The 16,945-nt window shown below is 38.3% G+C and overlaps 1 protein-coding gene across 1 annotated transcript in view; it reads left to right on the top strand.

Annotated features, from left to right (window-relative positions):
• Positions 1 to 16,945, top strand: part of megf11 (multiple EGF-like-domains 11) — an 81,135-nt gene that overhangs the window by 47,021 nt on the left and 17,169 nt on the right. Inside the window, exons 9-13 of the mRNA XM_067589873.1 lie at positions 868 to 1,004; positions 3,360 to 3,572; positions 4,060 to 4,234; positions 15,636 to 15,756; positions 16,710 to 16,873. Of these exons, the coding sequence (XP_067445974.1) occupies positions 868 to 1,004; positions 3,360 to 3,572; positions 4,060 to 4,234; positions 15,636 to 15,756; positions 16,710 to 16,873 (810 nt within the window). The remainder of the gene's footprint in view (positions 1 to 867; positions 1,005 to 3,359; positions 3,573 to 4,059; positions 4,235 to 15,635; positions 15,757 to 16,709; positions 16,874 to 16,945) is intronic.

The raw sequence follows: 16,945 nt of genomic DNA, 5'->3' as shown, positions 1-16,945 counted from the left end.
AAGGTAACAGTGCCAAAACTAAATTTTTTTTAGAAAGAGTTAATTTAATAGGATTGTACACTTTTTAAAAGCACTCCACCGACATTCCTTTAAATTTGAGGTGGATGTTTGGAGAAAATCTTTTATGATGGTATAAGTAATTTAACATTACAATACTCATGTGTATTACAGTATATAAAATATAGTATAGTATATAATATAATAAAATAATAATGTTATAAATAATATGTTGTTGTTGAAATACAGCTGAGAAACTGATTGCAGATGAAATATGCGTATGGGAATGTTTTCAGCTAATCCAGTGAATTAAATACCTTTGTATTAAATACAAATTGAGATACCTCATCACACTGATTTAAATATCATATCAAAATCAAATTTTTCTGTACAGACTTCCTGCTCATTGATTTGCAACACTGCCCAGAATTTCGTAAAACAGATATTAAAGGGAAAGATACCATGGTATAAACAGTATGGCAAAATCTCTGTGGGTAGTATATAGAGTATATATTGTCATATTGTCCTATTTTAAATCAATACATGCCGTTACAGTAATGATAATTGCTTCTAGTGCTGGTCTCTCTGTGTTATTCGCACCATGACATGAAGTCAGTTGATGACTTTCCATGTTAAAATAAACTCAGTGTTAGTTTGAGTGAAGTATCTTTAAGTCTTTCTGAAGATAAAGTGTGAAAAAAGTGTGTCAAAAGAAAAACTGTCCTGTTTTCAGAAGTGTCGTCAGTGGGTCATTTAGGTCCGAATTGTCCAAACATCAATAAAACAACAGTGTAAGAGTTCAGTCTCAGTTATTTCAGTCCTGGCGAGGCTCAGTCCTGAACTAAGTTCTGTGCTGGCTCTTTTTCACAGGGTTCAGTTTGTGCCCAGCCATGCCCTCTTGGCAAGTACGGCATCAACTGCAGCAAGGACTGTTCCTGTCGTAATGGTGGACTGTGCGACCATATCACTGGGCAGTGCCAGTGCGCTGCCGGCTTCAGTGGACGCAGGTACGCAGCTGACACACCTGGCAGACAGAATGCTCAATTATTATGCACAAAAACCTTTTGTAAAGTACTCTGTGCAAACTTTTGTAATCCTACTTTGAAAATAGGTCAGACAATGGCATGATTTATTGATATTAGTATTTAATGCAAAGGGATGGTTTCATGCCGACAGTTACACATTAAACAGTCACTCATTGACCTATTCTCTTTGTTGACTTCCAAATGAGGCACAAACCTGGCTGTTCTTTTAAAAGAGAAAGGAAATGCCAGAACAGTCTCATGCTCAAGAGAAATAAGCATTTATAAATGCCCATTAGTCCATTTGAAGGTGGATTGGAAGCTTTTAATAGGGGTTTATGTTTAATTAATATCGTACTTCATACTGACCAGCAAGGTTTCATGTCTCCAGCCTTCATCCTCCTCCACTCCCTCCAGTCTGTCCATTGATCTCACCATGAGCTACATGCTGTTTGGATTCTGCTCATTAATTATAAGTAATGGTTTATATTAAGGTCTCATTGACTTCCACAGATCTTTTTAGTTCCCCATGCCTGGCAGTGCAGCCCAGAGCAGCCTGGGTTTATTAGTTCAGCTAAAGCAATTGTCTCTTGGATGGAAACACTTCCTCGACAAGACCTTTCCTTTACTTTATTATTTTGCAAAATTGCCCTCATTCATTTTGTCAGTGGCAGGTGAATTAACCTGCCAGGAATAATCTGAGTTTGTGTTAGCTCCCACCCTCTCCTGTCTAGTATAATAATACCATTGTCCCCTGATGAAACTAAAGTCAGGGTAATTTAAACATGAAACATAACTTTCCCATTTTATAATGTAATTGAGCTATTTGTAATAGCTTTGTTATGCTCTTGAGATTGATACTCCGCCAGGATTGTATAGTTAAGTCAGTATATTTAAGTGAAGAAAACAATCCATTTTCTGATCTACTCTAGTGCTTCATGTGGAGAAACTCCTTAGCAATTCTAATTTCTGTGGTTGATTATGATTACAAAGTCTTGTCCAAGACCTGCAGGGATACTGAAGTCCTGACTGCTTACAGCACGGGTCTGCTTTTAGGGCTTCTCTGTCATGTATTGTTTGAGATTTGGTCTTGTCAGCCTGGGATTTTTGAAAATTAAAGTAAAATTAAATATTCATTATTTAAATGTTGAAATATAGAAAAGATTATTAATAAGATAACCTTTTTGTCTATATTAGAGTAATAGCTGAAGAGTTTCATTGCAAAATAAAATTGCCACTATTTTCAGATACCCACACAAACCTTATTTGTAGGAAATCATTGTTGGCATAAAAGTGTACAACAGGTTCAATATTTGAGTAATTATTAGTCATTCTAACACCTTTCCTTTCAAAAACGTCCTTTCTGCATTTTCCTAGTAAACAGTTGAAATAAATAAACATTATTATTTCCATAATTAATATAAAATGCATTTATTATTAGTCCTCCATCATGTAGGTAAACAACATTAACCCTCATCCTACCAACATATTTAACATACAGTACAAGGACTACCGACTGGGGACCCCAAGAATAAACTACTGTAAGAAACAACCAATATAGCAAAATGTTAACTTATTTATTCTCAAAACATTATTCGTTATGTAATTAATGTCATCTGAAAAAAACAGATTATTATTATTTTGGGAAAGTCACAGTTAATTTGTATATTGTATATAAATATATAATTTTCTTTAGTACAAATTGCAGCTTTTATCCCAAGTACAATCTTTCCACAAAGCCTTCAAAATGACTGACAGAGTGCCCCTACCCCCCTGATAGTGTGTGATACTTTCAATTAGGACCCATGGCAAACATGAACTCAATAAATAGTTCCACCTATTAAAACTACATAGGTGGAATTGGGTTCTTTTTACTGGGGTCCCCCCGGTCTATTTTTAAAAAACACTAATTAAAACAGAAACAGAAAACAATGATATGAAGTCATTAGGAACAAATTGATTGAGAAAGTCATGAAAAATTGGAATGATAGAATAAAGTACCTGTGAGATATGACAAAAAGTATACATCTGGGGTCTGTGGGTACCCCAGTCGGTAGGATTAAGGTTAAAACAACTTTGTTCTAGGCTAGCAACTTGCAGTTATTTTAATCCTTTATTAATTAATTATGAGTTTCCCAGAGTCCAAGGTCATGTCTTTAAATGAAAAGTTTGGGAAAATCAAATATATTTAATTTATGGTAATATAAAGCAGCGAAAAACAGCAAATCTTCACATTTGAGAAGCTGACACCAGTGCAAGTTTGTAATTTTTGCTTGACAAATTACTTTTTTGGATCGCAAAGTTAAAAGTCAGTGTCCTTGCTCTGCAAATTTCCTCCAGGTGTCAGGATGACTGTCCTGTGGGCACCTATGGTCCGCAGTGTAACCAGAGGTGTGAGTGTCAGAATGGAGCCAAGTGTCACCATATAAATGGCGCCTGTCTGTGTGAAACAGGGTTTAAAGGGCCTAATTGCCAAGAGAGATTCTGTCCCCCAGGCCTCTATGGCCTCATCTGTGACAAATACTGCCCCTGTAATACCACCAACACTGTGAGGTAAGTGAGACATCTGCGCAAGCCCACACACAGCTTCCTTCTGACCAAGCCCTGAAGTGAAGCCCCTGTAGCTCAATATGAATAAAGACTTCTTCCAACTCAGCTTTGTGCACCCTTCAGCTCTAAGCCAGCACTCATTCTGAAGTCTGAACACCTCTTAGCCATGTCATCCAGTTAGCTTTTAATCGCGACCTTTGCTTCATTCATAATTTCTCAGCAGCATTCATAGTTAATGCAATGTTAATGCTCTGATTCCGGCTGGAGTTGGGCACCGACCATAGAAGTCATTACAGAATGAAGGAGAAAAGGGACACCTCATCTATCTGAAACAAGCACGTAGACACATAGATGGATGAATTGCTGTTGGCGCAGACTTCACACTTTGACCCTGCTCAGGAATGAAGTGTTGATCGTCTCACAGCTGAAACCTCGCCTCACTCTTTTTCTGTCTGTTGTTATCCCATCTTTGTTTCTCATTATGTTGTAGCTGCCACCCACTTTCTGGAGAGTGTGCCTGCTCAGCAGGATGGACAGGGCTTTACTGTAATGAGACCTGCCCGTCTGGATACTATGGAGAGGGATGCATGCTGCCTTGCAGCTGTGCCAACGGAGCTGACTGCCATCCTGTCTCAGGTGCCTGTATATGTGCCCATGGATTCATGGTGAGTATTGTGTTCCTTCACTGCTATGTAATTGTACTGACTTCAGTGGCTACTGTCATGGTAATGCTATTTTATTGTTATTTTATATGTTATTTATTTAATTTGTATTTGACCCTTATTTGATCACAAGGTCTCATGAAATCTAAATGTCTTTTTCGAGAGCACCAGAATGCCAAAATGGCAGCACAATTATGTTACACAAACCAGCACCTAGCCAACATTAATGAGAAGAAGAAGAAGAAAAAAGAAAAGAAGAAATGAGGAAGAAAAGGAAAACTAAAAATGCATCAAATTGATTGTAAAACAAAAAATGATAAAAAGAAAAAAAGGACATAAAACAGATTTAAAAACCCCAGAATCAGTCCTTAAAATATCCATGACTTTTAAATAATTCAACATGTTGACTCTTTATTCTCTGTTTAATCACAGCTGTAATTATGGAATGTCAACTTTTAATTATGCTATTGGTTACATTAATTTTTCATAAAACCGTTATAGGTTAATTGTCAATTTAACCTTGCTCTTTGTAGTCTTTGTTATACTTAAGAAAACCAGTAGCCCCACTTAATAATAATAATAATGATATAAGGAGATCCAAGGAAGTGTATCAGTAACGGACTCACACCACATACTGTGAAATAGTTCATCCTTTTGCTGTATGAGCTTTACTTAGTAAAGGTTATAGCTTTGATTTATATTTCATGTTATTTGTGGCTATGGTAAAATATTTGTGTCATTGAGGTGGTAATGCGCTGGAAGTGGTCCCAGTATTCCTTTAGAGGCTTTTTTACACAGGCAGGCTGAAGCAAGGTGAGACATTTTATTATTGCCTTATTATGGATGTGCTCTATTGCACCACAAGAAAAACCCCTTGCTTAATGATTCATTCTCTCGCACAAGCTGCTGCAGACATTAATAATCAGTCGTATGTGGTTTGTAGTGACTTTTACAAATGTGCTTGATATGCCTTAACTTGTAGTATCAGAGAGACTGGGGAAAAAGCAAGCTTGGATCTATAGATGGGTGACAAATTAAAGGAAAAACATGAATAAATGAGTGAAGAAACTTAACCAATGCTTCCACACAGGTGCACTGCATGGTATAATTAAGAAATTAACATCCAGTCATGCTCTGTGGCATGTGTAAAAATGCTAAGCAGGTCCAGTTGATTCTGATTTTGTTTCAAGGTGGCAAGAGGAAAAGATCTAAGTGACTTTGAAAGAGGGTTCATTGTTGGGGCACGGATGACAGGAACTTCAGTCACAAAGGCTGCTCAACTGGCTGGTGTTTCAACACTAGAACAGTGACTAAAGTGACATCTGCATTTAGATCTACGGGAAAGACATCAGGAAACAGGGTTGGAAATTGTGGTTGACAGCACACATTTAATGACCCTGATGCTTGTGCATTAGTGCGATATGTAAAGAAAAACAGAAGAGCAACTCTTTCTCAGGTGACTGAGAATGTCAATGCAGGATGTGATCAGACCGCGTCAGCAAGAACAGTCTGTCAACAGTTACATAGAGAGGGGTGTTTCACAAACATAAAGACAAAACACATGAAGGAAATATAAAAGAGTGTGAGGGTTTGTTAGAAAACCTGCAATGGCTTGTATGAAAACCACACCCAAAAGTCATACTAAAGGTAAAATATAAATGTACAAAATCACCAATACATTTTGAATATTACTGTTTAAAACTTGCACTATAAAAGAAGCAGAAATATTGCCATATTAACAGTATGAACAACAGTTACGCAGAGTGATCATCATTGTTCCAAATGTTTTTGACAGCAGGGCATTTCTAAGTCTCTTTTTGTACATAGGCAATGACACAAAGGAATCCATTAAATGTACATTTTCATTCCACAAGGAAACTCCACAATATTTGATAGAAAACTGACCATGTGATGTTTTATATAAAGGAAGATGAAGATTATTAGCCTGTAATTGAGTAATTGTAAAATTGTGAATTATTAATGAAATAATATCTAAAACTGTATTTAGATCTGAATTCTTATATCTCACTTTAAAGACAAATGTACAGATGTGAAGAATGTTAATATCAAAAATAGTCAATAATTGCAGTTAAAAGAAAGAGGTGCACTTGGTACAACAGCTTTGGAAAAAGTTGCTAATCTCATAAATTGTTTCTGCAGCAGCAATATTTTGTATAGATCAGTTGGAAAAGTAGTTGCCCACACAATATTACAGTATGTTTAATATGGTTAGATTAAACTATAATTTAATCTATCTATATTAAACATGTTCTCTCCAGAAGAGTTTATCATCAATCAAATGCTTAAAAAACATGTTGGGGAAACTTTGATTATTTCTTCATTATCAATATGAAGTTTAATTTGCTCACTGTCACATTTCTTATTTCCTGTAAATAACATGAAATTAGACTTTTTGACATTTGATAACAACTTATTTGTTTGAAACCATATTAAGTAATGGAGAAGATTTAGTTGATTTAGTTGATTGATTTGATTCTCTAATGATTGATGAGTTGTTAAATCTCTATTTGAGACAAAAAGATAACGATAAAAAATAATAAAGGTCCTAATATGGATCCTTATGGTACACCATAATGCATAATATTTCTTTTTGACTCATGACCATTAATAAAAGTAGTTTTCTATTAAGAACACAGTTACTGAGCCACTTATAAACATTACCATGAAAGTCATATCTATAAATGTTTGAAAACAAAATAGCAAGGTTAACAGTGTCAAATGCTTTTGAAAGGTCTAAAAATATACCTATTATATACTCATCAATTAAGTTCTAAAAATCCAAACTGATGATAGTACAGAATATTGTATGAGTTCAAGTGTTCTTTGTTCTTTGATTCCTTTATACACTAGTTTTTCAAAAATCTTGGCAACATTGAAATTGGACGATAGTTTGTAAAGGATCCTGGATCACCTGTTTTAAATAGTGGAATAACTTTGGCCATTTTTAGGTCAGAAGGTATGATGCCAGTTTCCATGGATAATGCAAAAATGAATGTTAAAGGCTCAATGATAGACTGATAGATGACTTCTTTGATTAGGGAGGTGCAAATTCCATCATGACCCAGAGCTGATTTTTAAATTCTAATATAATATCATTCACCTCCTTAAAGTCAGGCAGATCAAAATTACTAAAAGATGGGAAAGAACCCTTTATATAATCTAATGGATTAACTTTTGTATCAGCTATCTTTTTGACAAGAGATACATCAACACTTGAAAAGAAATCACTGAACCTGCAAGCTATATCAAAAAGATCAGTGGAAGTCTGTAAAGTTTGAAGGATATTGTGAGGAGGCTTTCTTTGAAGTAGTTGATTAATAATTTTCCATGTAGCCTTGATATTGCTTTCAGATTTTGTAAACTGGTCGCTGAAGAACCTTTTCTTTGCTGCTCTAAGGATAATGTATTTGTTTTTGTACAATGTAACTGTTGGTGTAAGAGTTAGCGATGAAATATGTTTTCTGTAAAGTTTGTTTTTGATTATGGTTAAATTTTTCAATTCAGCAGTAAACCAAGGATTATGATTTTTTCTCTCATTATCAACAGAATGAATAACCGATGGAAAAACTCTCTCCAACATTTCTTTAAATTTTGATTTTTTGCTTGGATTGAAATTTCTATAATTGACTACAGAGTTATCGTTTTTTTTTTCTTGTGACCATCTAGCAAGACAATTTGAAATGATCTAGTATATCTGTGTAGAGAATTCCTGATTTTGTTTCGTAGTTAGAGTTATTATCAATAATAGTTAAATAATATACTATCAATTAGTGTAGCAGATTTGTCAGTTACCCTGGTAGGTTTGCTAATAGTGGGATAAAAATAACTTGCATATAAATCTATAAAATCTCCTGTTGGAGAATGAGTTTCACTTTTAAAAAGTTAATATTGAAGTCCCTGATGTTGCTTATTGATAAGCCCCAAAGTTTTAATGAGACTGTTATTAAAACAAGTAATGTCAGTGTCTGGTGGTTGATAAATACTACCTATGACCACATTTTTTTTATTTTTGTTAGACAAGATTTCAGTGAAAACTGATTCAATCTCCATTTCATCAGAATGTAGAAAAAGGTCATGTCGATTAACAAATTTAAAACTTTGATGTACAAAAGACTGAAACTCCTCCTCCAGACCTGGACTGTCAGATGAAGTGAGTAGAGTTATTGGATGGCAGTTCATAAAGGCCTAGTCCTTTAGATTCTTTGGTAAGCCATGTTTCAGTAAAAACAATTACAGAAAAGTCATTATTTAAGAAGGATAAATATTGTACGAGTGGATTATAATGTTTAGTGAGACTGCGAATAGTTAAGTGCAAAACCAAAAATATTTTACATTCAACCAGAAAGGAATCCATGAAGCAGTTGAATTGGAATTCCTTGTAGTAGTCACAGGAGTAGGAAATGTTAGTAGCTGAAAAGAAGTGAATATCAGGGTCAAAATCTGTATCATGACAAACATTTTCATCTCTGTTAAGTTCAAATAGATTGAATAACATACTGTCATCAACTGTAAACCTATGTTTAGTGATAAGATTGTCAGACAACAATACAACAATACATACAATACAATAATTTTTTGATCATTAAGTAAATAGAAAGGAAAAACTGAGGCAGAATTATCACAGATCCTTGATGTCCAAATACAAAATTTTAGGAACAGGTGTACATTTCAAATGAAACCCATTTTTACAAAGAGAACAGTGAATACCTGAACCATTTTGAATATTTCATTTTCTGACTCATGTAATATTTATAGGTAACTGTTATAAACAAAAAGCATATAAAATAGTTTCTTAGTTGCACTCAATCTAATCTGTAGGGGAATCACTTCCCTATTCATTAGGTGTTTTAGAGGGACAGTGAGTAACTCACTTATTATATCTCAGATAAGAAATATCCCCTCTTTTTCTGGCTTCTTTCATTGCTGGAATCAATTTCTTGCATTTCTGTCAAACAGATTCTGAGTAGTCTTCATAATCATAAACTCCTCATGCATGGCCAATCTCAGGAATTCCTTCAAAGATCAAATTGTTGCAGTGAGACTGATTTTCCAAGTAATCAACTTTACCATTCATGTTGTCAAGGCTTGAGCTGACTGTTTTGATGTCATTGTTCAGCTTGCAGGGTTGCAGTGCATAAACCCCTCATTACAAATATGAATGCACATTTGAGAGTTCAGTGGTGCAAAAACCATATGCACTGGTCTACAGAGATGTGGAAAAAGTGATATGGTCAGATGAATCATCCTTCACCATATTCTCGACAAGGGGTCGTGTGCGTGTGTGGCGCACACAAAGAGGACGGTACAGGCTTGAATGCTTGACCCCTACAGTGAGGAGATCTGGTGGCTCTGTTATGCTGTGGGGCATTTTGCTGGTATGGTTTGGGTTCACTTGTCCCCTTAGAGAGAAGGGTCACTGCAAATAAATACAAAGTTGTTCTGAGTGATCACCTTTATCCTATGATGAAACATTTCTATCCTGATAGGAGTGGTCTTTTCCAGGATGACAATACCCCAATTTGTACGGCACGAGTGGTCACTGAATGATTTGATGAGTATGAAAATGATGTGAATCACATGTTATGGGCTTCGCAGTCACCAGATCTCAACCCAATTGAACATCTATGGGAGATTCTGATTTTGATTTTGGTGTTCATCTCTCCAGTAGAGTCCCAGAGACTTGTAGAATCAATGCCAAGGCATATTAAAGCTGTTCTGATGGCATGTGGTGGCCCAACACCTTACTAATACACTTTATGTTGCTTTTTCCTTTAATTTGTTACCAATTTGTATATTCCTAGACCAATTGGGAGAAAATACAATCTTTGACCTATATAAGCTTCCATTTTAATAGGTTTGTACAGCAATATCTTCCCCTTTTACAAGTGTCAAATTAGTAGGGTAACTTCAATCAGTTTTCCCATTGTATTTCTTGTCCTGCAATCTGAAGTTACACAGCAACAGAGACAAAGAGGGTACATTTCTGCCAACATTACATTTGAGTGGAAATTGCCTGTGTCTTACAGCGGGCCACTGTGGTGAATTGAGCTACGGAGCAGGGCCGCAGATTGTGTCTTAATTTGCTCCACCTGTTCTCTTTGGCGGCTGCTGGGGAGGGCTGCCAGATCCATTAAACAGACCTAGAGGGCAGGAGTTGGATAGAAAAGGAGGTAGTCAGATGGGAACAGACGCACCTCATATGGAGGACTGGTTTGTGTGTGCGTGTGTGGAAGGTGAGGGTTGGGGGGTGGGGTGGGGGGATGCTGCTGTGTAATGCAAACAGCACAGATAGTTTGCTAAAAAGATAGAGTTCTGATTGTGGCTCTTAGTCTTAGTGGCTCTTAGGCTCTGTTAGTGTGTAACTTTTTGTCACATGCATGGCACATGATCATTATCACACAGTGGGCTTTTAAGATATGGTTGATGATGGCGTTGAGACTATGATTGCTGGTGAAGTCACTTCCCTGGGGGACAGCTGATAGGACTAAGCCTCCCTGCTGCATCTTTGTTCTAGAGTCCCATTGGGGGGCAAACCAAGCAAAGTGTTGGAGCAGACTGAGCTCCTGCACGCTTGATTTAGCTCTAGTAATTGGACATGCTCTTTTTGACTGGGACAAAGTGATTACATGTTACCTATTCAGGCATTGTCCCTTGCAATCTGCAGTATGTACTCACGATACCATTTCGGCACTATGTTGATAGTTTCTACAGATTCTGTTGATACTGTTATATCTGAAATATGAATGCATTAGTGATACTGAAATGAATTCCAGTCTGCCTTTGTAGGTGGTGAAAACAAATCATTTTCCTATCTCTCAGGGCTTTCTAGCCTCATCAAAAGGTTCAGAGGTTCATTTTCTGTCTTGCTGCATGAATTTTAAACCACAGCCACTCATCTAGCAGTTAGATGAACTGTTAAGGAGTGAGACTGATTGGTAATTAGTGGTGCCATTTGCATCTAGTCTCAAATGGGTACCAGGCTGATCAATGTTGTGTCAGCGAGAGGCTTTCTGGAAAAATTGCTCTCCAATTACATTAAGATACTAATAGGTATGAATTTAGTGCCTCGGCCAAGGACGACCTGGCTGCCTCTCAGGGCTCAGGTCTGGTTGCTGTCTCCATTGGCTGTGTAGTTATGTAAGGTCCTGCTGCTCTCGTGCGATGGACTGACAGCCCGTGTATTAATAATGATTCTCCACATACAGACTTCTATCCTTCGCAGCTCAGAAGGAATACGAATCAGTCGACTAATGAGAGAGCTGCCTTTCCCCTCTTGAGAGCAGACCAACCACTGGTCTCTGCGCCATGAGGGGGAAACCAAGTGGAATCCTACGCAGCCATGGATGCAGCAAAATCCATGTGGTCATTTGTGGCTGCATGACGTTTTATCCATGAGTCCAGTCACCAGTAAATTGCCTGTGCTCTGAAGACAGGCTGAGAATCCCCCCGCCATCCCCCCCACCACCCCCTGACTGGCCGAACTTCTCTCCTCACTTAACAACTGTAACTGAACTGCTTTTGTTAGCAGTCTTCATGCTGTCATTTTCAGTAGAACAAAGGTTATTGCAACCGATTGATAAAAATTTCAATCACAGACAGGCGCTTTTATGTGGTGTACGGGGAGGAGAGATGTTTTAAGAAGTGTGTTCTGCCCCTGGCGTCCACTGGCACATCTCCTCCTGCCTCCTGTTTAAACTGAGTTCAAAATGATAATGAGAGCAGTGAGCAGCCAGCAGTCCCTCAGTGCTCTGGTGAGCAAAGAAAGAGCCACTCAGGACTCCTCTGGGCCACTAATTGGAACTCTAAATCATTGTGTCACCTGTCACTCAAGGCAGGGTTTGTAAGGGAGGGTGTGGGAATCCATAGGCTGGCTGTGATCTCCAACTTAGGGAGGGACGAGACTAGTGGAGGTGGGCTGTGCTCAGCCTTTAAAGCAGAGCAATTCTAATGACAGTTGGCTGCAGAGGACAGGGAAGGAGTACTCCATGTCCTTGACCAGCTAGTTCTGTCTAATGCAATGGTAAGGGACTTAAAGAGTTAGTTTGGATTTTTGAAGTGGAGTTATATGAGGTAGTTACCTAAAGTCAGTGTATTACCTACAGTAGATGGCTGTTGGCACACATGGCTGTTGGGTCTTTTTTTAGATAGCTAAAATACGTTTTGCTGCTGCCCTTGTCCACAACAGTACATTGCTTAGCTTCGGTGCCGGTACTCCTGCCCACTTCTCCAAACTGGGAGCATGCCAACCACCATCTACTGTAGGTAATACACTGACTTTGGATAAGTACCTCATACAACCTGGCTGTGCATGGCTGTCAATCTCCCATTGGTGTTCTTATTAATAGTAGATTGAGTGTTGGCTACAGCCTGTCTGGGATGTCTATAGGCTACTGCATATCCCCGGTCCATGCAATTCACAGTGGAATTCACTATTACTGGTTTTTGCAATTTCCCTTTTTCCCCGCAGATTGGTTTTAACCAAATCCCCACACATTGTTGTCTTTTCTGCGGCTTACTTCCACTATTGGCCAGGGGAAGGTATAGATAGCCATGCACTTCTTCCAATACACATAGTGTTGCAAGCTGCTTCTGCAAGGAGCCTCAATGGGAGCTTGACAATATTACCCCTGGCACCTGGCATTAAAATGTGATCACTATCTGGATACCAATGGCGTATCCAGGACATTTTGACTGGGGTGGCCAAGATGGGACACAGACCTAGTGTGGGGTGGCCATGGCATAGTGAACCTTAATGAGTGGCGGGTGATCAAAATGTGTAAATACAAATGTTCAGTGCATCACAATGCTTCACCCTATTTACAGATAAATCATAACTGAATTCTCAGTGTAAAACTCATGTTAGCATCCATTGTAATGTTTGTCCTCAAGGCCAGGTTGTTGTTTTTACATTTTATAATACAGCATTAAACTACAGGTGCCATGCTGACTGCCAACAACAACTAAAGTTGATATTACAACCTAGAACAGCACTAACATGCAGCTACCATTCTATTCAGTTTTCTATTCCATGTACATTACATTTTCCATTTCCACTTATCACATTCTCCGGGAAGCAGTGGTTATTTAAACATATCTATTTTAGATCAGTAATTCTGTTTGGGATAGGCTACACATTTTCTAAGAGCTGTTTCCCTGTAGTGGAGTAAATATTTTATATGTTACAGGTTCAGAATGAAGCTCTGGGTCTAAACTGGTGCAACACATTTATTCATAGGGGTTACCTGTGCAAAACATATATAAAACAGTTGTCAGCAATGTTATTCATGTCATCATGGCATTAACTCAGCTTGCATCAACTCTTCTATCTCTGAGCTGTGAACTTCACTGTAATAACTTTAGCTTACAGTCCTGCTTTAAAGTTCTCAATGGACTTCACTGACTTTAAACATCCTGTACACAATGCTACAAATACCTACATGTGTAAATTGAAACTGAAAACATCACATTACACCTTTAACTGTGTTTACTGAATGACCTACTGTAGACAGTCTAACAATGGCTGGGAAATACAATAAACCTTGCTTTCCAGCCTACATTTCTACAGGCTCACAGTTTTAACTTGGCTGGTTAACTGCCTGTATTCGAGCAATAATCTCACTGTTATACACAAATAACATTATCTCATTATCTATATGACACAGGAAAATGCAATTAAACAAAACTGAACAAACTACTGTGGCGGGTGTATATAAACTAGACATTTCACAGACTTTGTTTTATCAAAATGGCAGTTAATGCTATCTATTAACACACGTTAGACTGTGAATTACATATGCTAATCTCTAGCGCGAAACGCACATTGTGATCGAAATGTAATCGGATCTGCAAGACAATATTTGGAGGTGGTCAGGCTCACATTGTGATCAAATCTCAGCCAAGTGTTAATTAAGTGAGAGAAAAATCAGCCCTTTTCCTGCCAGCTTAAGCAAGCTTTGCAAATACTACAATTAACAGCCATTGCTAGTAGGTCTTCCCTTGTAAAAAATGAATAACATTCACTTGTAGTATTCCTTCCCTCGGCCTAAGACATGCCATATTTATCGACACTCATTTACATATTGAGGTCAATCACAATGTGGGCACAACTGAGACAACAAGAACACGTTTTAATACCTGGTGTAAATACGGAGACCCATTGGTCCGATGTCACTATCCAGATACATGTTTATACCAGGTGTAAATGGGCCAAAATACTGCATACAATACCTTCTTCTGTGCAGGTGCCCCAACCAGCCAGCAGTCACTAATTAGGGGACAATGACGCAATCCTTGGCCAGTTGTGTACTTTGGGATGCGGGGCCAGGCTGGAAGATTGAAATCTGGTCTCTGTGGTGGCAACCAAGACTTCAGAGCAGTGGTTCCCAACATAGGGGTTGGGGCCCTCATAAGAGGTCTCTGGATTAATTAAGAGGTTGCGAGATGATAGAACAGGATTGGACAACAGGAAAAAACTTTTTTTGTTGTTTTTGGTTGTTTTAGGTCTTTTTTCAAACTTTCCGCAAATTTTATTTATTGCCAATGACTGTATTTTATTACCTCAAGCCTCTAAAAATTATTCAAATAAAACAAAAATAAGTCTGCTCTCATATATCTGGTAGACAAAGCAATGGGTGACAAGAGGTCCCTGATAGACTTTGCTTTATTTTAAGGGGTCACAAGCCAATAACGTTGGGAACCACTGCTTTAGAGCAGTGCATCCCGTCATCCTGGAATTTAATCATTTGTGGTGGTCTCTCCCACTTGTATCAATCTCCCTGCAGTATACCATTTTATAGATGCATTTTCCAACAGCCGTTTTACCAGTGAAGAGCTACAACTTAAGTCGTTTTAGAACAGAAATTGTTGTATTAATGAACTAGAAAGCTGGCTGAACAGCAGGGCAATGGTAGTAGCTTGGTTGGAGACAGACGGGGGGGGGAGTCTGGATTCTTTGGCTTGTGAGTCTTGCCCCTGTCTCCGCTGATAAAAGCAGGGACCCCCCATGAGAGTAACATAGGAAAGAGAGAGAGAGCTAGAGAAGTGGAGAGATGGAGTGTAGCAGGATTGTGAAAAGCGAGGCACGGCTGGGAGTAGGTGCTGTCAGAATATATAGAGTGCATAATTGGAAGCTGGGAGAAGGTAACTCAGGGTGATCAAGTGTGGTCCTTCCTCTTGAACTTCAGTTACAGTACCATCATAAATCCATTCAATTTTACAGTTGCTTTGCTCCTCATTCTGTATACAGACAGAGTATGACTGCTCTAAATAAACAATTCAGTTGACTATGGAGAAGTGCAGTGAACCTTCCCTGTTATTCCTTTTTTAGGTCTGCCGGAGTCAGCATTTATTGCCATGCTGATTCTTTGCATTATTTCTACCACAGGGTGAGGACTGTGCTACAGTGTGTCCTCCAGGTCTATACGGACCAAGCTGCATGTCTACCTGCTCCTGCCATAATCACGCATCCTGCTCTCCTGTCGACGGCTCCTGCATCTGCAGGGAAGGTACAGTATAATTGACTCTCAGAGGTTCAGAGAAACTCTTGCACATTATGAGATGTGTTAAACTGACTGTAGATGATGTAAGGAGTCACAACATTTGCATACACATGGTCAGAATCCTCTTGCATTTTGTATTTACAACAGAAAGTATTGTTTTCTTGTACACACTGTATCACAGAACTGTCAAAGGACCTCTGTTCTTTATTCTCTGCTGTCTATGTTTACCTGTCTTTTTAATGAATGATACATCACATAAGTTTTTTTCTTGAGGGGAGATTCAGTCAGTGTCAATGCATTCTGTTCATAAATGTGTGAATGTGATGTACTATGTCAGTGGTTCCCAACCTTTTTGGTTTGTGACCCCTTAAATAAAACAATATCCATTTCAGACCCCTCACACTAGGTTATAGCCTTAGTTTGAATGTGAGTTATGAGTTGTTCAACAAAGGATTTCTTTCTCATATCATTTCATCTAAAGGATTTCTTGGGGCCCCAAATAGGAGAGAGAGGGAGAGAGTATTCAAAAAATGCAAAAATGAGAGAAAATGAAGGAATTCATTCACAAATGGAGGCACTCTGGTGGCCTAGAGGTTAAGACATAAATCATATGTTTATGTTTATGTCTGGCCAGCGCATGTTATTCTGTAACCTTCCCCATTGTCCTTGTTTTCTGTCATCTCTCTACTTTCAAATAGGTAATACAGGCATATAATTCCCCCTAAAATCCTTAAAAAAAGGATTTGTTGTGTAACAGTATCCGTTAAATCGACCCTTCAGATCTATCTTGGGACACCATGGGGGCCCCAAACTCCAAGTTGGGAACCACTTTTCTATAGCATTATTTTGGTTTCTCAGGTGTGTAAATTATGAACTGTAATAAAATGCAGCTGCATCCATAATAATTTTTTTTGACATGATTGTGCACAGATTGGTGTGTATGCCTTCTCTTCCTCCAGGCTGGCAGGGTGTGGACTGCTCAATCCTCTGCTCCAGTGGTACATGGGGTCTGAGCTGTAATCAGACTTGCTTATGTGGCAATGGAGCTGCTTGTGACCCTATAGATGGAACCTGTACATGTTCTCCTGGGTGGAGGGGAGAGCACTGCGATGAGTCCTGCTCTGTGAGTCTGCACCAGACATTGTTAAGATCCTGGGGACCCTGAATGTTTTGAAGCAATGTATAACTTAGGATA

The sequence above is a fragment of the Thunnus thynnus genome, chromosome 5 (assembly GCF_963924715.1).
Source record: "Thunnus thynnus chromosome 5, fThuThy2.1, whole genome shotgun sequence".
Classification (NCBI taxonomy): Eukaryota; Metazoa; Chordata; class Actinopteri; order Scombriformes; family Scombridae; genus Thunnus; species Thunnus thynnus.
The sequence above is the reverse complement of the archived record's forward strand: the minus strand, read 5'-3'. Positions and strand labels throughout refer to the sequence as shown.